This window comes from Idiotropiscis lumnitzeri, chromosome 11 (genome assembly GCF_059441095.1).
Source record: "Idiotropiscis lumnitzeri isolate Australia: NSW breed Sydney's pygmy pipehorse chromosome 11, RoL_Ilum_1.0, whole genome shotgun sequence".
Lineage (NCBI taxonomy): Eukaryota > Metazoa > Chordata > Actinopteri > Syngnathiformes > Syngnathidae > Idiotropiscis > Idiotropiscis lumnitzeri.
Window position 1 is genome coordinate 7233375 of NC_142401.1, and position 21890 is coordinate 7255264.

General features: G+C 41.6%; 3 protein-coding genes across 12 annotated transcripts in view; 2 read left to right on the forward strand and 1 right to left on the reverse strand.

Moving 5' to 3' along the window:
* Positions 1–788: 788 nt before the first annotated feature.
* Positions 789–8555, forward strand: mdm4 (MDM4 regulator of p53). Of its 2 annotated transcripts, none has more exons than XM_088309625.1 (11): positions 789–983; positions 1730–1817; positions 1910–1984; positions 2193–2326; positions 2438–2487; positions 2776–2840; positions 4758–4854; positions 4942–5102; positions 5197–5394; positions 5947–6015; positions 6860–8555. In XM_088309625.1, the coding sequence occupies exons 2-11, from the start codon at positions 1746–1748 to the stop codon at positions 7412–7414; spliced, it is 1476 nt and encodes a 491-aa protein (XP_088165751.1). In that variant the 5' UTR covers positions 789–983; positions 1730–1745; the 3' UTR covers positions 7415–8555. The 2 variants fall into 2 exon arrangements, with proteins under 2 accessions (XP_088165751.1, XP_088165752.1); XM_088309626.1 differs by having other exon boundaries at positions 790–983; positions 5212–5394.
* A 6742-nt stretch (positions 8556–15297) lies between these two features.
* On the forward strand, positions 15298–17107 carry myog (myogenin). 2 transcript variants are annotated; one of them, XM_088308590.1, is made up of 3 exons: positions 15298–15981; positions 16313–16412; positions 16557–17107. In XM_088308590.1, the coding sequence occupies exons 1-3, from the start codon at positions 15466–15468 to the stop codon at positions 16673–16675; spliced, it is 735 nt and encodes a 244-aa protein (XP_088164716.1). In that variant the 5' UTR covers positions 15298–15465; the 3' UTR covers positions 16676–17107. The 2 variants fall into 2 exon arrangements, with proteins under 2 accessions (XP_088164716.1, XP_088164715.1); XM_088308589.1 differs by having other exon boundaries at positions 16313–17107.
* Positions 17108–17557: 450 nt separating this feature from the next.
* ppfia4 (PTPRF interacting protein alpha 4) overlaps positions 17558–21890 on the reverse strand; it is a 46052-nt gene continuing 41719 nt past the window's right edge. For 7 of the 8 annotated variants that reach the window (XM_088308475.1, XM_088308477.1, XM_088308476.1 and 4 more), the window contains 6 exons: positions 21646–21743; positions 20626–20801; positions 19542–19610; positions 19275–19461; positions 19076–19173; positions 17558–18841 (listed from right to left, as the gene is read on the reverse strand). In XM_088308475.1, coding sequence (XP_088164601.1) covers positions 19115–19173; positions 19275–19461; positions 19542–19610; positions 20626–20801; positions 21646–21743 — 589 coding nt within the window. In that variant the 3' untranslated portion in view covers positions 17558–18841; positions 19076–19114. Of the gene's footprint in view, positions 18842–19075; positions 19174–19274; positions 19462–19541; positions 19611–20625; positions 20802–21645; positions 21744–21890 lie in introns of those variants that run through there. The other variant, XM_088308479.1, reaches the window with a different exon arrangement.

The following is a 21890-nucleotide window of genomic DNA, read 5'->3' on the forward strand; positions in this document are numbered from 1 at the left end:
GCTGTAAGGGGAAAAAAATCAGTCTCACCAGCAGACCATTAAAATAAAATGTTATACATTAATAACTATTAACCAATTTATTCATGCATCAATCAATTAATCAGTAAATGCTGCCAACATAAAACACTAAAAATAATGCTGCGGCTCATACTGAAGCAAAATCCGTACAATTAAAAATGTACAGTTATAAATCCTGCATTAAGGTAGTGACATTGCACTTGATGTTTTCATGCATTAACAGTGTTATTTTATTGCATAATTCCCTGATGTTCATATCTACTCATTGGAATGTTCTAACTCAATTGTGCAAATTCGGGCAATTAGAACTGCCAGTATTTAATCCAATGTTTTTATATTAATATACACAACTTTTTTAAATTTTATTTTCACCCCGAAGAACTGCATGTTCTTTATATTTACATGTAAATGTAAATTTTTTTCTTGTTCAAATTAGGTGAAAAAAACACAGACTCTTCTGATGAAACAGTGCTTTATTAAATTGTTTTGCCTGTCACTACACGTAGCTGACATAAATGAGCAAGTTAGAAATTGGGCAGGCAGCTTTATTGCGCATGTCATAGGCAAGGTAACTCAAATGTGTTTAATAATTAAAACTCTAACATTTAAAAGCATTTACGAACACAAACTCTAAAGACATTTCAAAGCAAAGAAACGCGGCTGTTGTAAAAGAACGTACAGTGCGAGAACAACATTTGGACAATTTAAGTGCTCCAAAAGAGGAACGTATCAAAATTGCGTCTCCTGGCCACTAGGTGGCGCGACTATCTCAATGTAACAGTTCTTCCGGAAATTGCATTCGTTTTTGAAATGCAGTTAGGCTAACTGATTAGCATTCACAAAGCTAGCGTCTAAAACCAAGGATTAGGATTTACTATTTTAACCCAAAAATGTCAATTCACGTGGTAAAGCAACAACACGTATGGAGGAAAATAACGGCGTTAAAGTGATGCCAGTTACTTACGGTAAGGCCGTTTTTTTAGGACACGTATTGTTCAGGAAAAGGGACAGAAGGCTAAATGTTAGCTACATTACTGACACGCATGCTATTAATCGTTTTGCAGGTTTTTGACTAATTACATATAACTGCACAATTCATTTTGCAACAAGAGCTGGCTAACTTTTTTTTAACCTGTATTATGCTTTTTGCTTTGTATTGCGTTTTTTGGCGTCGCTGTAGAAATCAGGTACAATTATTAATGTTACCTCTGCATGGCTGCAACTGCCATGTTATCAAAGACCATGCTTATGATATTGGCTAAAATATGCAGCAGCCATGTTATCAAAAACCATACTTATGATATTGACTTAAATATGCAGCAGTTTTATATGAAGCTTGGTATAAATTTGTTGTTTGTGAGATAAAGGGCGATCGTAGGGCGTCTCTTGACAATGCAGAAAAGCTATAAAAGAGACTGAGTTATGTCAATCAGGTTTGTTCAATGTGCACAGAGACTCTGAAATTTTTGAATTGCATGGAATTTTTGTGTTTCGTTCATACCGGACAAGATGACAAGAAATCAAGTGTCTTGATGAGCTTCATGCAACTGCATAGTAGAGGTGTATTAAGTATGAGGAAACATCCACTTCCGCTGAAATATCAACTCCTGTTTTGCAATAATATCCAGAGTCTGCACATTTGCTTTTGCAATGAATGTGTCAAATTGCAACGCGTTAACCCGGACCCAATTTTCAATTATGATTGATTCAGTTACTCAGAGTTGACTATGAGCTCCCTATCAGCCCAGGCTTCCGCCTCAGGCACACCATGGAGGGCGCTGCCTGGAGAGGGAAATCAGGTACATTGGATCAAAAATATCAACGTAAAATTTGCATCTTTACTTGTTTTACACACTTAATTGATTAGTTTTTTTTTAAAAATGTATTCCAGGTCCAAGCCAAGGCCCCTCTCTTGCAAATACTGCGCATTGCTGGAGCTCAGGAGGATGTCTTCACACTCAAAGAGGTTAGATGTCAAGTGAATTATTAAGCGATGGGACAGCATAAATCCCATTTTTAAAAACAATTTACTAATACAGCACTGCCTAGCTATAACACAATATATTCAGTGGATATAAATCTATATATGAATTGGTTGACACTTGAAGGCATTGTTTCACAACAAGGTCATTGTCTCTAGTTTATTGTGTGTGTGTGTGTGTGTGTCTGTGTAGGTAATGCACTACTTGGGCCAGTACATTATGGGAAAGCAGCTCTACGACAAGCAGAGGCAGCACATTGTACACTGCCAGGATGACCCTTTGGGAGAGCTGCTGGAAGTGGATAGCTTCTCTGTGAAAAACCCAAGGTACAAACACATTTTTATTTAAAACGTTGCCATTTGTATACGTGTATTTTATCTCAGTATTTTGGCTTTTCTTTTTTTTCTCTCTCTCTCTCTTTTTCTTTAAATAAACAGCCCGGTGTATGAAATGCTCAAGAAGTATGTTGTCATACTTGGTAATGCTGGTAAGTGACACAGGAATGTCAATTACTGTTCACTCATTGTCTTATTGATGATGTTTTTCCCCCTTTCTCTTAATTATCACTCAATATTTAATTGATTCAAAGATTAGATCCCATAGACTATGTTGATCTCATTCCCCCATAGTCCCAACGTGTGCTTGTGATGGATGTGTGTCTTTTGAGGGCCAGGCCAGAAGAACATTTCAAGCCTTTGCTACAAATCAACAAAAAAAGGCTTTAGTGAGAGTGTGGTGTTCTTGTTTCTGTTACTGTGTCTTATCTGAAATGCAGACGCTGCAGAGAATCTTTCTGTGGGCCATGAGTGTGTTGAGGGCGGAGTGGAGGATCGTGGTCAGGTAAAACTGAAACATGGTGCTTAGAAGAAACGGAGCCCCCAACCTTTCTCGCCTTACTACACACAACTAGCCACCTGAGTACAAATTAGTCATACCGACAAGAGTGACTGATTGAAACAGGAGGCCTTCTTTTTTTTTTTTTTTTTTTTTTTAGCTGCATCGCAGTAAACTGGGTGGTCTGAAATATATAGCCTCTCACTAGGAAAGGTTCACATGGAAGCTATTTGAACTCCAAGTAGCTGGATCTGTAATAGCTATTGCCGTTCAACTCAACCAGCTCTGCTTGGAAAACTCACAGCTGATTACTCTTACTCCATTTGGGTAGTGTCTTAATTCGAAACATGTTTTTAATCCGAAAAGCTAAAATGTGCGGCATAATGCTATGACAGCTTTGGACGGATTTTTTGCCTTTTGCGCTATTAATAAAAAAAAGGACTCACTGAGGACTCCCTAGAAGGGCCTCCGTCGGAATTTTTGTATTTTCAAAAAACTCATTTTCTTTGTTCTCTACTGCCACCTGCTGTTGACTAAAATGCACGTCGAAGTGCCCATGGGTTCTGATTGTGTCTACTGTCAGTAGACAGCAGGAAGCAAGCATTACAGGACAAAATGACAAAAAACATCTTCATTTTTATTCCCCAAACATAATATTAATGTGACGGGAAAGCGAGTTAATGGATTTTCTCTCAAGATATTTTAACACTTTAGATTGGTTGACGGTGTAAAAAAAAAACAACTACAGTATACATTTGTGAGAAATGACTCAATTCACTATATTTGGACATAAGATGTTTTCTGCCAGACAATGACGACAAATTCAAACCAAACGGAGGAGTGTTACGGTGTGTAGTGAGATGAGGTGGTCGGGGCTGCCGTCTTCGTTGGTGTTCTTTTCGTACAGAGTGGCACCGTCTCTGTACAGCCCCATCCTTGGTCTGGTTTGGTGGAAGGCCCCGCCTCCTTTGCGCGCCCCACCGGCTCCACTCTGGATGGGGGACAGAGTCACTGTCTCTGTCTGTCTCAGAGTTCTCTTCTCTGCTTCACAATGGAGGGTCGCAGCTCTCAATCAGAAAGTGGCCTAACGAGAACCCGCTAACCTCTTCTCCTTTCCCTGTGTTTGAGCTTTTTTTTTTTTTTTTTTCTCTCGCTGTCTTTCATTTGCTCGTTGTCACACAATGCTGGCTCTCTCCATTGAGTTTTAATCATCATTGAATCACTGGATGAGTGATGTTATACTGCCTCCCGATTAGAATAGTGGTCCCCAACCACCGGTCCGCGGGCCACTTTGGGCCGGGCTGTGGCAGGAAAAAAAAATGTTTGGGGAGCACTTGATTAGATCCCGCACCGACATCTTGCCATGCTTTTTAAAATATGCATGCAATATACATTAATCTGTAGTCAAGTTTATGAATTTGCTCACATAAAAAGTCCAAATTAAATGGGGTGGGTGTTGAAGTCCCACAAATGTCAATCCTCCATCTGAAGTGGCCACAGCAAAGACAAAAATGATTACACAACCGCTTGAATGTCCTGATCCAGATTGTTTTTTTACTTTTTGAAACCTCTAACTTGAGATCTTCTACATAGCTTTTGCGTGACTTCTCCTCAAATATCATCCTTTCACAAATATGACTGACTGGTAATGTTATTTTTTCTTGAAAAACTAATCCATAAGATCGCAGTTAAACAGTTCTATTTTTCTTTTATTCATTCATAAGTGTCGTTTGTCTTAATTTTTGGGGTCCTGGTTATCTCCTAAATTCTGCCTTGTGTCTCCCACTCTAAATGATTTCACGTGCACCATAGTTTAGAGGCCATCTTGACCAGGAGCTGCGAACCCTCCAAGTAAACCAGTTGCAGCTTTGTGGTCTAATGTTGTTTTTTTCCTCCCATCTATCCCCCCCTTCCCCCCTGTAGATGTTTGGGGGTGTGGTCAAAGCAGGACTGGAGGCTGCCAGTGTCGGGCCTCCCCTGCCGACCTGTTCCCAGAGACGACCTCGAGAGCCTGATGACGGTAAACAAACCGTTTGCATTCTGAGGAATATACTGTATACTGTTCAAAGCACTAAAATGATTATTTTTTTTTTTAAACCAATTCCAGACTCCCTTGAAGGATTGCCACGCTCTGCCTGCAAACGACCTAAATTAGATGTCACTCTTGATGACTGGGACCTCTCTGGCTTGCCCTGGTGGTTTTTGGGCAATCTCCGCAGTAACTACAGCCGCAGAAGCAACGGGTCCACTGATATTCACACCAACCAAGTGAGAATCACGCCATGTCACTTTTTTCTCATTTTTTCTTGTTGTGTCTCAGTGTTTTTGAAGCGCAACGGCGTTGATCTGACTGATGTGTCAGCTGTCTCCTGCACAGGAGGAGGACACGGCCATCGTGTCGGACACCACGGACGACCTGTGGTTCCTGACGGAGGGCGAAAGTGAGCAAGTGAGCGTGGAGATGAAGGAGGCCGCGCTGGAGGAGAGAAGCGCAGGAGAAGGAGATGCTCCGCTAGATGAGGAGGACGCGGGGGGAAAAGAGGAGAAGACGGATCGAGAGGTAAGAGCTTCTAGCGTAGACGCTTTACTTTTAATGCAATACACAAGCAAGAGCGGGATTAATCAGATACATTGAAATGTAAAGTATGTTGAATATTTCATTAAAAAAAAATCTGCTTTTGTACCCTGGCTAAAGCTCAGTCTAATATAAAAAAAAAATTGTTTGCTTTGGTGCCATCTTGTGATATTTTGGTGCAAGGAACTATGTTGAAGAAAGGGGAGGAGCTTTATTTAAACAGACCATGCTTTTTTTTTTTATAGAAAAGTAGTGATTTGCCGCTGTCTTGTGGCATCTACTGGCAATTATAAACCTTTTATCGACACACACACACTAATGTGTTTTGATACATCTAAATGTGTTTGAAGTCTGAGGGATTGGTATTAATTTTTTATATGGTGGTAGCCTCGAATGCATTAATTGCATATTCATTTGTTTTAATGTGGGAAAAAATCAAATTGGAGCTCTATCAAGGCACTTCTTATATCGCAATAATGATGGGATCGACTGTAGTAGTCTTTACAGATAAATTTGATGTGCTTTTTGTGTATTCAGATGCAGGAGGAGCCAGATGAAGATTCTCAGTGTCTCAGCGATGACACCGACACGGAGATCTCCACACAGGTTTGTATGATATTCTCTTGTTGTTGTCTCAAACATCATTTTCACTCACTGTGAAAAAGCTAACAAAATAACTAAAACTGAAATTGACAGGAAAAAAAATGTTAAAAAAGATGAAAAAAACAACAACCTGAAAGTAGAAGTTGTGTTTATGAAATTAACTCAAAGTAACTACATTTATGGGTAAAATATTCTTCGTCTTCGTCTGTCAATAAATATCATTGATGGACTTTCAAGGTTCACTTTAAACGGGTTTATTTCGGTATCAAAAGAAGGTCAATCGTTTTAAATTTTTTATTTTTAATCTTGCACTCAACAAACACTCCATATGTTTAAATAAAAATAATGCTAAATTAAAAAAATATTAAACAAAAAAAATAACTAAAATGATGCATTTTGGGGAAAAAAAAATCTAATGAAAACTTACAAATCCACTCTAAAAACTAATTAAAACTAACTTAATTTAAAAAAAAAACAAAAGTCCAAACAAAATAAAAAATAACTAATGAAAAATCCCTAACTATTATAACCCTGTTTCAAAGCATGTGTGACCTTCTCGAGGATTTTACTCAAAAAACGATAGCCTACAGAAAAACTTCGGTCTTACATTTTGCTTACTAAGTGTGATGCTGTGATGACCTTGCAAGAAGCAGACAAGCCCGCGCTCAGCAAGTACTCCACAGATTAAAAAAAAAAAATAAATAATAATATTCAACTAAATTAAAATGAAGCATTTAAAAAAAAAAACAATCTGCAAAACAAACTTACTCTTAAAAATTAATTGAAATATATCAACAAAATAATACTCCAAAAGTATGATGACCATGTACTGCGCTCTCCTCACCAGGATGCGTGGCAGTGCAGTGAATGCAGGAAGTACAACTCTCCTCTGCAGAGGTACTGCGTTCGTTGCTGGGCCCTGCGGAGGAACTGGTACAAAGACGTGCCCCGACTCGCCCACTCCCTCTCCGTCCCCGACATCCCGGCGTTCAGCTCCCTGAGCGCGCACCACGAGGACGACGACAGCGACGCGGGCATCGACGTCCCCGACTGCAGCCGCACCGTTTCCGACCCGGTCATCCTGCCCTCCCACTCCACCGCTGACCGCCCGCTGCCGCCTGCCGCCGCAGTCGCCCGATGCCCCGCCGGCCGCAAGGAAGAGCAGACGTCCGGCGGGGAGAGTCAGGAGAGTCTGGGCATGGAGGTGGAATGCCGACCGGAGGCCCTGCTGGAGCCGTGCAAGCTGTGTCGGGTTCGACCCCGCAATGGCAACATAATCCACGGACGCACGGCCCATCTCCTCACCTGCTTCCAGTGTGCCAGGAGGCTCCATAAATTCCACGCTCCGTGCCCGGGATGTGGAAAGATTATCCAGAAAGTTGTAAAGATATTCGTTGTGTAGAATTCCATCGGCGCACTCATTTGCATGCACTCTGTGTATGTGTTTAGCCCCCCCCATCTCATTTTAGCACTTTGGTGCCGCTGAAGGACGGACGGAGACATATTAGGTTGAGTGCAACGTTCTCGTGATGGAACAGTAAGAGCAGAGATATCTATTTATTTACGAGAGTTAATGTGCAGCTTTTTTGTGCCCTTATTGTAAAATGATTCGATCTTTTGAAAGGTTGGTTTTCTCTTTGCATTGACTTGAGTCTGTATGAAGAAAAATCCACGAGACTTTTTTTGTTTTGTATGATTTTTTTTTTTATGTGATGTATGGGTCGGGGATGAAGAATGAAACCACGATGTTCTTATTACAATCATCTGCCTCAGCTCTCCCTTTGTCTAGAAGTCACGATTGTTCGATTAATGTCAAATTGCTCAAACCGGATATCACGTGCTGCAGTCATTGTTTTTTTTTTTTTATCCCAATATTTCCAAAGTGACAGTAATGCGAAAAGTTTTAATGTTTTCTCTCAAGGGGACCAGCTTGCCGATAACGTGATAGTGTATTTAATTTATTTATGATGATTTTTAAATTGAAGTTAAAGCCTGCACTTGTCCTATTAATGAGCAGTCATTGTAAAATCACAAGCAGACTGCACATATTAATTGTAGCCAATAAAAAGGCTTAAAGGGAGGTTGAGGTTTGATTTTGAGCTTTTCACTGCCATCGAAGCATTTTCCAGGAGGATTAGCAGATTTTGTTTCCGTGCCTTTGCATTATTTCAAAGATTGTGATATCCAACTGCTCACTTACATTACCGGTACTTTTTGAGTGATGATAATGAGCCTTCTTCATAAAGTGTCCCGATGTCACCAGGCTTCAGTGAAGTTCACGTTTGGCTTTGTGCTTGCGCTTTATTTCTCTGCCTGTAGGGGGCGATAAGTCCTGTGTGATGGTGGTGTTGACAAAGCTGTACATTAGCACTAACAACATAAAGCAAATGTAAATGCATGCATGTTCATGCTAAATGACTAGATCATAATATGAAAGCATGGGCGAGTGACATTAGCTTTGAGTTTATATTGCGCCAGATATGGAAGTGGCTTTCTGTGTTGTCTCTGACAAATAAACAAGACTATATACAAACCTCTAACAATGCTTGCTGTGTGGAATGTGCTCACGTTGAAATAACAGTTGATATAAAGTAGTAATGAGATGGCAAGTCTTGTTTGCAGTGGCTATAAAAAACACAATGGTGGCAAACTTGTGCTCAAGGCAGTGGCGTGCAAATGGGTGCGCATGGGGGGGGTGATACCCTCGTTATCCTCACATTTTTTAATACATACTAGATTAAAATTGCATATCAACTTAACCATTCTTTAATTAACCAATGTAAAATTTTCAATTTAGGTAATTGTAATACTATATGCATAATTTACGATACATCAATTTAGTGTCCATGGATGGGAAAGTGATTGTGAAAAATTGTTATTGCAAATATGTAGGTACCGCAATTGGCCGTCCAACAGTCCAGCGAGTACTCACCTCTCATCCCAAAGGTTGCTGAAATATGTTCCAGATCGCCCTCTGAGGACAAGCACTATAGAAAATCGATGGGCCCACTATGCCTTCCTACAACGGGGATAGTTGATATATTGTACGCGTGTGCGTGTGTGTGCGTGTGCGCACACACGCTAAAGAATAAATAAGTCATTGTATGACAGGCCAGCTGTCCTGTGTCCTCTCCTTTTTGACTTGTGTGCAACACCTGTGTCTCTCTTTTCTTTGCTTACTCACTGTTCTGTCCTCCATGGGCCATGGGGGCGTCGTCCAACAAGTGAACCCTGTGTCCTCATATATATATATATATATATATATTTTTTTTTTTTTTCTCGCATAAACCCTCTACTATGATTTAACAACTATGTAGAAGAAGGTGGTGGAGGTGCTGTCCCCCCACCACGTCTCCCCATCAACATGACTCACCCATCAGACATCGCAATGCGTGTCATTCTGACTGATATGTCCACGCCGTCAAACACGTCACGCAGTATCCAAGAAGAATGAAATGCCACTAGTGACTTGGCACCCGGTACATCTTGGCAATCTGCAGAATGGCACAGACAAGGGAGTGGGAGAGAGTGTGTGGGGGGAGTTCTGGATGATTCCATAGCGACACTACCACCGTTCCAACATCCTATAATAACTTTGCACATTCTAGCTTTATAAACTTCCAGGACGGTAAGTGCTTATTGGGTTGACTATTTTTTTTTTGTCTTTAGTATGTATTTTACAATTTAAAAATTATTGGTAGCACTTATATTTGAACAGTCATGAAATAAGTAGTGTGACACACACACACTAACAGATTCCCTCTGTTGTGTCCGACTATTTTGTCGCTGCAGAAACCAAGCCGCTAAATTTGTCCCCCTGCTGACATGGGAGAAGGTCAGTGGAATCTCACAAAAATAGAAAAAAAAAAAGATAGGAATGCAATGTAAAGGCAAAAAGAGAAGATTTTCAAAGCAAAATCTACAGAATTATACAATTTTTTGGGGTAATATTTTACTGTATGGGTACTGAGAAATAGATTCTGATACAGAGGGCAAAAATGGTGGACTAGTGATTGGCACGTTTGCCTGATCAAGAGGTCAAGAGGTTCAAAGTCGCCATACTTGCCTTCGTGTGGAGTGTTTGCTTCTTTGCCCCCCCTGTATGCGAGCGTGGGTTTTTCCAGGTGGTCTGACTTCCTCGCACATGCCAAAAACAAGCATGTTAAGTTCATTGAATACACTTTACAATGAGTTCCTTCTGCCTGTGAGCCAATATACGAGTGGGGCAGGTTTTAAGTAGCTTTAAGTGTTTTCTACTTTTATTCAACTTTTATTAGTGTACTGTATTTAAAAAAAAATAAAATAAAATAATTATTAAAAAAAAAAAAAAATATATATATATGTATATATATATATATTTATATATAAGTTTGTTTGAATATTCTGGTGTTACCGTAACGCGCTTTGTGCTATGCATAAGCTGCAAAGCATGTTTGTGGGAAGTGGGTTATGAATGCAAGTGTGTGTTTGTGTTTGTGTTTGTGTGGGCATGTGTGTTTGTTTCCTATGTGCTGACGCCTTCCAGCGAGTGGCATGCCAGAGAAGGGAAGGGCAGCGGATGGTCCGGCATCCATTCCTCTGACTTAACCTGACACCACTTGCACTAAGACGGCGACAGCTGCGCATGCACATGCCGGCCATTCTGTTTGTTGTCGGGATTACTGTGCGATAAAAGCACCAGTGAGCAGCAGCACGGCCGGGCTACACAACTACTGTTTCCTCCCTGACTTAGAAAGCTTTCTCGAGGCCTCCAGAGCCCTGTGAAAACACAGGTGGGCCACTTGATTCGAAAAGGGAATGAATGGGAGTATTCTCCCTATGATTAACCGAGCTATAGTCGAACGGCGTCTCCTTTAGACATCAGTGAAATGGGACGGCTTATGTAAGGGGCCATTACTTAACACAAATACTGGGCCGCGAGAGCCGAGACGTGCGAGATATAATCTCCGGTTTCTTCTGCGTCATCAAGTCATTGTGACCTGAAAGGGTCAAATTTGCATGATGTGATCAAATGTATGTGTCATCTTACAAACGACCCTGTGGCAGAAAAATAACCAAATAACCTGCCAAACGAACTGTGCGGCAGTTTTGCCTGTTTGGCAGACGCAATCTGGAAGCTTCACCATCTGTTTGCGTGAGCAATTATATTTTCACGTGCAAACCTTTAGTTTAGTAAATCAGACCGATGGTGTGGTATGCTTTGGATCATGAGCCGTTCCTTTCCTTCGCTATGCTTATCCCTCGCCATCATTCTCATACAAGTCGACCTTGGTTGCATCTGTCCAAAATAATGTAATTTCCCAACAATGTTTTCCATCGTTGTAATTGAACAAATGATCTATTCCAGTCTGTTGCAACCGTATATTAAGGTTTTATCCACCTTTAATCAGCACTCTATCCGTTTTGTTATTTTACTCTGTATGAGATTTCCTGACACCGCTCACATGACGGGCATGCAGGTCAGCGATGATCTTGAGGCTAACCTGAGGGTAGGAGTTGGTGGTTTGTTAGGGCTTGATGGGGTCTGATACTTCCCCCTTTCCTCCCCCTGCCATCCTCTTGCTCAGCTGTTCTGCAATGTGCTGCTTCTTGTCATTGAGGAGAAGTAGGACAGTGTTGCCAGTGTCAGGGCAATCCCCGAAGTCCAACAACCCCCCCCCCCCCAAATCCCATACAAACAGACAAACAGTACCAATAACTACTGTAAATGACATTCACATTAACTGTACATGATCATGACTATTTGACTTCCACATTATCAGGGAGAACCACAGTGGCCCTAAAGCGTAAAAGAAATTGCCCAATATCTGATACAGGGACTGTTACGGGTTCCTGGCATCCACGCTTCGCTAGTACAGCACACTTAACGGACAATTCACTTACACTAATTTTTGTACACAAAGTAAAGCAGCAGCAGGTAATTAATCCCAAAACACCATTTTTAATATTACATCATTTTGCAAATGACTATCAGTATTATTTTTTAAAACACAGAAATAATATGAGCGTTTTATGGTGACTGGGGATTCAACTCACTTTGCAGCAATATATATATATATATATATATATATATATATTCCATATCACTGGCATCTAAAACTTCTTAAGCCGTTTGTAAATTTCACTTTTTTTTTTTTAGAAATCTATAATATTGGTGAGTCCACACATGTTGTGAAAAGTGACGATTTTGGTGGTTTAAGGTTTCAGCCCAACGCCAACGATATATTCTTTATCCTCTGCAAAAAAAAACAAACAAAAAAACTAATATTACTGCCGTACTGAGAAGCCATGAGAGGAGCTGGAGCCTCCAGTAGAGTATATCCGTATGTCGGCGGTCTTATACTGCCCCCAAGTGGTTAAGGTCAGCACACCAGAATGAGGATCACAATTGGAGGAGAAAGTGTGACAAAAAGTGTTGATTTTTTTTTTCCAATTGTTTTTAATGTCATTACTGTCAGTTTTTTTTTCCAAGTTTAACATAGCACCATTTTTTTATTTTTCCTCATTTAAAATTGTTCTTTTTTTGTTGTCTTTTGATTAATAGCAGTTGTATTCATTTGAATGGAAATCGTGAATGTCCATCGAGATGGTCTGACTCATTGACTGCGTGCAAAGCACACACTAAGAAACACAACCACTCCGATTTATTGCATGTCAAGTGTTCACTTGAAAATTGCTGAGGAGGGATTTATCCCTGCAAAAGGCACAAGTGTGCCGACCCTACGCACCAAAACACACGCACACACGTCTGTAGTTGTGCTGACAATGGGTTAAGATGTGAGACGCGTATGAGTGACTGAGACTCCTGTCGGACCCGCCGGACCAACACAGGCGTCTTTGTGCTCCCTCCACCATCAGTGGCCATCCATCACAGATTAACCTGACAGGCCACTGCAGCTCGGCCTCAAGCCTGAACCAGATGACAGCACGAGCCGCTAGAAGCGAGAAAATGCTCAAGCTTGCCTGTCGTTTGAGATTCTTTTATTTGCCACTGGGGGTTATGTTGAAATATTACAGCGTAAATCTATTGATTGCATGTTTTTTTTTTTTTTTTTAATGAATGGCAAGGATAATAATGAGCGTTATTGGCCAATCTTAAGAAGAAGACGATAGATTTTTAAAGTATGTGACGCAAGAAAGTGACGTATTTATGCATGTTCCTAGTTTGCTCTCAGTCCGATTTTCTAATCAAATGACTTTCATATCTCTGATAATAGCAAATAAGCTTCTAAAAAAATAATGCTGATTATATTTACAATGCTATACAATACAATACAACTTTATTTATTTGGCGCATTTGACAGTTCGAAAGTTTAAAATGTAGGAATTTTAAAAAAGTTTAAAAAGTCATCAGAAAAATAAATACTCAGGTTAAATACAAATACATGTAAAATAATCACGTTTTAAGACTTTTTAAAAAAATTTTCTATCACCAATCACGACTCTGTATTAACTATAAAAGGCTGAGTCATCACTCAAATTAGTCATCCGTCCGCTCTCGCAGAGAGTGTGTATGTTTTGGCCGTGTGTCCAAGCCAGCGGAAGCTCGTTTGAATTAGCCGGTGAGCCATGAGGTGAGACATCTCCTGGAAGGATTAACACTCCACGGTGGCGGGAGGAGGTCAGAACAAGGAAGAACATTTCCACCTCTGCATGTTCATTTCATCACTCTTCCCGGATCTTCTAGAGTAAGAGGAGCCGGTGTCAACTCCACGCTGAGCTGTGCCGGTTCTTGCGCAGGCTTGTCTGCGTCTTGCAAGGTCACACAGCAACACTCAAATATTTATTGATTTTATTTTTTTGGGTGGTTTTGCATTGTTTGTGCAAGACCATTTCAGCATGAGGTCACACATGCTTTTTGGGCAGATTTATGATGGTTTAGGATTTTTTATGATACAAAGTAGTTAGTTTTTATTTTATTTTGGCTTTTGTTGTTATAAATTCAGTTGCTTTAAATTCATTTTTGGAGCGTGTTTTTTATTTTTACCTTCCAAAAATGTTTTGCCTCAGTATATTCTTGTTAGTTTTAGTGTTGATTTTAGTTTTTTTCCCCTCCTTTTAAATAGATATATGAAATAAACTCAGAAAGCTCAAGTATGAAATTAAATGACAAAGACGAAAATAAAGAACGGGCAGCACGGTGGACGATAAAGGATGGATGGAAAACCAAGAACATTTTTGCAATAATTATGGTTATTTTTTCGAGATGTCAAATTCAGTTTAAATTTGTTATTGTTATTATGAAAGCACTATTTTTTTATTTTACTTTCTTGATGAATTATAAAAAACAATTTTTTTTTTTTTTTTTTTAGTTTTAATGAACTATAATAATTTTCTCCATTACAGCACAGGACAGACCTCTTTCAGATGGCACCGCTACTAACCAAACCGTTTACATGTATTTAGACCAAAGCAAAGTGATGGTATAAAGAAGTTAAATAAAAGCCTTAAATTCTTGTTGTCCACCGTCGATTGAATGTGTGAAATGTCTGTTGAAATGAAGGTGTGACATGAATGTGGAAATTCAGACATGTTTAACGATCAAGACACTGGCTAATGAATTTTGAATTTTGTTTTCTCTTCACCCCACAAGTCCAGCTGGTTTCCTTTCAATGTTGTAGTTTTTGTCATTATTCAGTTCAAGTCAGTGGTGTTCAATCGCTTTTAGGACCCCCCAGAAGAATCTTGGAACTTTATTATCAGACATGAAATGATCAATTTCGTACTAGCTCGGTTGACCATTCCGACGTCCAAAGCGAAGTATTAATTTGTGACCTAGTTTTAGGTAAACGTCAATCCTCGGCCTCATTTCCTTTGTATAAACAACTTGGAGTCAAACAACTTTTTGTCATTGCATATAATTGGCACAAGTGACAGCTGCCTCCAAACTGTCCATCCCCAACTCGGCGCCCCTATTGTGGGGGTCTTCATGTTTTAGTGTCATGGATGGAGACGTGAGGCTGGGATTAGCTCATTAAGACGGACATCTTTGATGCTCGGTTATCTTTCCCATTTCCCCAGCAACTCGATCATATGTTGGGCTCTTGAGACACACGCAAGCAAAAAAAGGCCCCCACTTGACACACACACACACACGCACGGGCCGAGAAAGCTCCAGAGATCAGGGCCCGACTGAGATATGAAGCATAGATGTGCAGCAACAGCTAAACGTCGTGTCAGGTTTCTGGGGGCTCGTGCTAAATTTAACCCGGTGATCCTGCAGCAGGCAGAGGGGTTTAAATGCCAGCCTACAGTTGCTCCACACCAGTTGTTCCCCACACGTCTTCCACTCATCACAAACATAGGCCAAGGACGAAGGCAGGCACGCACGCACGCGTACACTCCGACACACACGTTCCAGGCGCAGGACTTGAAGACCTCGTACGCCGGCTAGAGCGGTTCCAAGAGAAGCCAGGGAACCTTGTAGACTCACGCACCACAACGTCGTCCAATATGGAACTTTTCGAGACCAACCCTTACTTCTTCCCAGACCAACGCTTTTACGAAGGAGGGGACAACTACTTCCCCACTCGTCTGCCCGGGGCGTACGACCAAAGCGGCTTCCAGGACAAGAACTCCATGATGGGCTTGTGTGGGACTCTCTCCGGGGGCGTCGGGGTGATCCAGCCGGAGGACAAACCCTCACCGTCCGGCCTGTCGCCCCACTCCGAGCCCCACTGCCCGGGTCAGTGCCTGCCGTGGGCCTGCAAGTTGTGCAAACGTAAGACGGTGACCATGGACCGCAGGAGAGCGGCCACGCTGAGGGAAAAGAGACGCCTGAAGAAGGTCAACGAGGCTTTCGACGCTCTGAAGAGGAGCACCTTGATGAACCCCAACCAGAGGCTGCCCAAAGTGGAGATCTTGAGGAGCGCCATCCAGTACATTGAAAGGCTGCAGGCCTTGGTGTCCTCCTTCAACCAGCAAGACTCCGAGATGGGGCACTACCGGGCCGGGCAGAACCAGCCTCGAGTGAGTAGCGCAGCAAGGGAATGTTAAGACTCGAACGGAGCGATAAAGGATGAGGATGCCATTTGATCGTCACATTACGGGAGATTTTATCACATGACACCACAACAACTTGAAATTGTTGTTTCGACTCATGTTGACGGGACATTTTCAAAGTCTCTAAAATCTGAAGTCAGATAGAAGTTAAAAACTGTTCAACTCATCATCTACATTTGCCTTCGTGTGGGGTCTCCAAAATGTGTGTGTGTGGCTCCAGTGTTTCTGTATTGGTGCGCTGTGTCATAACACTTTGACTGACAGCGACTTCTGCTTGTGCGCGTGTCCATGGCAACAGGTGTCGTCGTCGAGCGAGCCCAGTTCGGGCAGCACCTGCTGCAGTAGCCCCGAGTGGAGCAGCACCCCGGAGCAGTGCACGCAAAGTTACAGCAGCGAGGGTGAGTCCAGTTCACGTCCACACGTACATACACTTACACACACACTGATTAAAAAAACTGGTTTTTCCCTTATGGGGACCTCCTGGTTTTTAGGCTTAAAACCCCGGAACACACTTCACTCACATCATGTGCGACTCTCCACAGAGCTTCTGAGTGCCGCTGATTCTCCAGAGCAGGCCACCATTCAGACCCTGAGCTCCATTGTGGAGGGCATGGCCGCAGCAAACGGAGCAGTGACCTTTCCTGTGGACATTCCCAAATAAGAACTTCCACAGAGCGGACCCAGAGGAAGAAGAACACTGTGCCTCAGACACTAAGCGACAAGATGATCGGAAAAGCAGGCTTTTATTTGCATATTTAAATTACGATTCACCTGATGGTCACTAATGTTTCAAAGAGTTTGCTAGACAAAATGAATTCCACTTTTTGGCCTTGTTTCCTTTATTCCGTACCTAAAGCCGCAGTCCAAAGAGTCAGTCAGGAGCTTGCAGTTGAAACGACTTTGCATGAACAAGGCCTTGTTTTTTTTCCTCCTTACTTAATTTAAGCTTTCCTCTTTTCGAAACCTTTCCCAGATCTTTCTTTCTTGTTTTGTGTGTGTTTTTATGCGAACAAAGAACCATGAGTTTATTTGTGGGGCCAACATGTACCATGGCAGTTTTGACCAAGATCTGCTTAATGTTAAAACTGGTTACAAATGCTAGTGATGTAAATACGTTCCCTTTTTCTACAGAGTGGTTTTGCCAGTTTATTTTATAATGTTTTTTTGTTTTGTTTTTTTTGCTAACTTATTTTTGACTTTTATAACTAAGATTGTTGTGTATTTGTAGATGTTTGGAAATGTGACATTTCCTGACCAGTCCTTGCAATAAAGACCATTTTTAATACAACCAATGTAGTATTTCTTGATTCAGACGAACCTCTAAGGCCAAATTTGATCTATTTTGGCTCTGGATTATAATTAATAAAAGAATGAAATCACAAAACAAAAGCTAAATAAAAGTCATAAAAAGCAATGCACTGATGTGTCGGCTGCTGTGATGACCTTGAAATATTGTGCAACATTACAGACATATTTTTCGGAATAATTTGGATGAAAACAAGACATTTTCAAACGTAAAACAAAACAAAACACAACACTCAAGTCTTTAAAAAACAGCTTTACTCATCATGTCTATATATTGTCATTGATACAGTACCTTTTTTTTTTAAATATAGCCAAATAATAAAATCTTGATATGTCAGCATTGTTTCACACCTGGAATAAAGACACAGTACTCATAGCTGCCACATAGCACATTACACCTTTTAGACATCTCGGAAAACCCTAAAAAAAAAAAAAAAAAAAAAAAAAAAAAAAAAAAGGAAAATAAAGAAAAGATTACACACCCATTCAGCACTTGACTTGGTTCATATGTTGTGTTTTCACTGAATGAGGGCAGCCCAAAGTACTGACTCCACGCTGGCACGTCTCCATGGCAACTAAACAGGAAGTGATTGGACAGGACTCGCCAATCATTTGGAGCAATTTCACATCATCACGTGATATCACTGAAATGATGCAGAGCAGCAGCAGAGAGGAGCTACAGTGTTTACACCGAACAGCCATATAGCACAGATCACATGATCGTATCGTTCACTTGCGCACACACACACACACACACACACATTCTCCATATAGCAGCATCCACTCTACTCTAGGCTACATACAGGGAAGGGGGGGTATTGTCTCAAAAGAGGAGGAGAGCAAGGGAAGTCTGAAATTGGACCCATGAACCTGTGAGGAGAACTTCTTCGTAAGCCCCGCCCACTGATAATTCACACACTTACATCATACAGCAAAAGACACACAAGGTCCGACACTAAGACAAAGAAAAAGTGAGAGAACAGTCACTATTGAATACAGGGCGATAGGTTTCATACAGCCATTATATCACTTTTCCATATATATTTCCAATATATATATTTATATACTTTATAAAAAACATAGTCATCCATTTTATATACAGTACAGATACGATCATTGAGTAATACCTTGCATAACCGATAAAAGGGTAATGTGTAGCGGTGAGTCGGCCATGTTGAGACTTCAGGAAGGGGAGGGCGACGACCCACGGCTGAAATTTGGGGAGCACAAAAACCACGATGACAAGGCTACTGGGAGCACTGGGTTCAACGGGGAGAGACCGGAGGCGAGTCTCCTTTACAGCAGCAAAAGCGGCACCCACGGCCGCTCTCAAGAGTTCAAAGGTCGGACCTGGCCTCGGTATTGCACGTGTCCGAAGGAGAGGTGAACGCTGCGAAGCGGGGCTGGCAATCGGAGGAGAGAAGCCCCTACCCCGCTGGCACCCTGGTAGCACTCTCTTCAAATTTGGCATATCACTCTCAAAAGGCCGCAAGCACGTGTCCGTACAGGTAATGACAATGCACTGGGAGACACAAGATCGGTCAAGAAAGTCACACTCAGGGGATGAAAGCACGTAATAAATACTTAATTCTTATTGGTTATTTTATATTTTCAGTATTCAAAGCAAGAAATATTTTCAACGAAAACTAAACTGAGCTTCACGATGACAACTGATGTAAATTCCATTTTTTAGTCACTCTGTTACAATATCGAAGAAAGAAGCACACATTTGATAGTAGTTCCTTTCAAAGCTCACCTGTTAGCATCACAGCTCCAGTTAATAAGCCAAAGTGAGTTAGCATGAGTAGGTCCGCACTGTTGAGGGGTCAAGCCTCGGGGACGCCGGGGGCGGAGCTTGGCACAAAGGGGTTATCGAGAGAGAACACAGCATGCACTTAGTAGCGACAACATGCACACTCGTGTCCAAAAGCTTGGGTCATGTGGTCAGTGCGCACCTTCAGGCTGGAGCTGCTTCTTGGGCATGAGGTTCATGGAGGGTGGCATGGACATGGAGGGCATGCGGAAGCCAGCGGGCAGCGTTTCCATGGAGCCCGCCATCATCCCTAGACCCGCCCCTCCCTCTCGGGCCCGGAACCTCTTGCGCCACGACGGAGAGCGGCGAAAAGACTTGTCGTCTCCACTCTGCGGGGCAGGGAGAAGATGAGGCCGGACAATCGTAAACAACATTTGAATCGAATCAGCAACATGACATGAAATGTGACCTCCTCCAGTCGTCGGTCGGTCCCCAAGGCTAACAGGTTGTTGAACTCCCTGTCCAGAACCTGCCGCGCCTGAAACACAACACACAACAGATGTACTCAACAGCAACAACCAAGGCAAAATAAATAAATAAAAAAACAAAAAAAACAGCATGGCCTTTGACCCACTTTCCCAAAAAATACATTTGGTTCATCGAATAATCTAAATGAAACTATGTTGTGAATGGTCGACCAGGTCAAATAAGTTGACCACAAAAATAGGTAGATGCAATTTTTCGTCAGCAAATAAATACATATTTTACATCCATTTAATTTTTGATTATACATTTTTCAATTGATGTATAAAAAAAAAATATATATATATATTTTTATTTTTATTTTTTAGAATTTTAGATTTTTTTTTACTGGATTTTATTTGAGCGGGGTAGTTAATTTAGGGGAAAGTCAGAGTGTGGGTGACAGTTGCTCATCCATGATGTACGGCATTTATACAAACATTCTTCCTGCCTTCAGAAACCTCCTTCTATTATTTGAAAGAACAATAAATTGAAAAAATCAATTCTAAACCAATTTGACAGTACAGGCCTCGGAGCATCCGGCCTCGTGGCCAAAGTCACCTGGGTTTGACTCCAGCTCTGTAAGAAAATGGATGCATGGGGCAATTCCATATTTGCACACAGGCGTCATGGCTACTCTCGGTATTTTCCGTGAATTAACGCCACTAAAATTCTCCTGAAATGACAGCGCATCCTGAAATAACTTATTTTCGACGCCACTCCTGTGAGTCATTTGTTCTTCCGCCTGTGATTGGGGAATCATTTTAGGTGAATTCACTGTGGATCAGAGAGCAACTGGAGCAGAAGGAAATGCTGGCAGAGTGAAAGCGGCAGACTGGTTTCGAACATACTGCCGCTTCATCCAGTCTTGTTTAAATCAACAAAGAAGCCGAAAAAAATGGGACTCAACTCATGATCATGGTGTTTCATTGCGAACCGTGTAATTCCATCATCCACAACGACGCTCACAATATGAGTCGTATCCATCTTCCGTGTACTGATTTATGCAGCGTGTTTTTGTCTGTCAGCACCTGTGTGTTCTGCATGGGGATCTGCAGGATGAGGGCCAGGCTGCTGTAGTCGAAGGTCTCGTCCAGGGAGACGAGCGCCCCGTGAACGCCGCTCTCCAACAGGTTGCCGCTGTACTCCCTCAAACCAATAGACTGGACCCAGTGGATCACTTGCTCATTGGTCCACACCAACACATCTATAGTGAACCAGAGTGAATTCGTCGTTACGTATGTACTGGAACAGGGATCATACAGAGGTTTTAGCCATGCGCTGGGCGCCACGATAAAGAGGGAGAGAGCTTAGACGGAGACAGGGAGAGAGAGCGAGCGAGATAAAGAGATAATGTGCGTGTCCGCGCAGTGTCAAGTGCCTGGCACACTCCCTTTGTTGGTTTGCAGGCCAGCTGTCGGTAAACTTTCCACGCTGGAACAGGCGGCGTGCGTGTGCGTGTCTAAACAGACCGGGGGTCTGATTTGAACAACAGCTGAATCAAGTTCATGTCCACAGCTTAAGGTCAAAAGGGCGAGAGGGCAGGCTACATGACTGTGTGCGTTGTATCTTGTGGACACAATATGAATCATAATTAACTGAACATTCTATTTTTGACATTTTCATGTTTTACGGTGCAGTTGGATTAAAATTAAAATGTTCCTATCAGCATTTTTCAGTTACGTTGATACTGTGATGCATCATAGTTGTTTTTCATTCCAATCTACTGTTTAATGATAATTGCTGTATCGTCATTGTTACGGTGTTAGCACCGCCGTGTGTATTCTTTCATCATTAATTTTGAAGGAGAAGACCTAATGGTAGTCTGGAAAAAAAAAAGAACGTATGTTCTGGCATCACAACTGCATACGTTTGCGTGTGTGAAGATTTTTGGCCTTCTTTGGCTTGACTATGTGACAGATGAAAGGTGCAGCTGTTGCCATGCTTTGGTCACTATCTGGCACTAGACGGTACACTTGCACCCGGCAGGCTGTCAGTGTGTAAAAACGTGAACGTGCTTGCTTTATTGCTTTTCTTAAAGCAAATTTTACCTTTCATTTCATGTTGGCTGTCCTCTCTCCGGCGCTCTAATTCTTTCCTGTCGTAATTGAGTCTCTTCAAGCACATGATTCCATACTGCAGACTCGCCCTTGTGTACACGGAAGGAGATGGAAGCAAATAATCAAGAGACAGACATTAGTAAAGTAAATATTAGTTACAAGCTGAAAAAAAATAGTACTTGAAAAATGTGATTATTCACAATTAATTACATGCATTTTTTTCATTTTCCATGCTG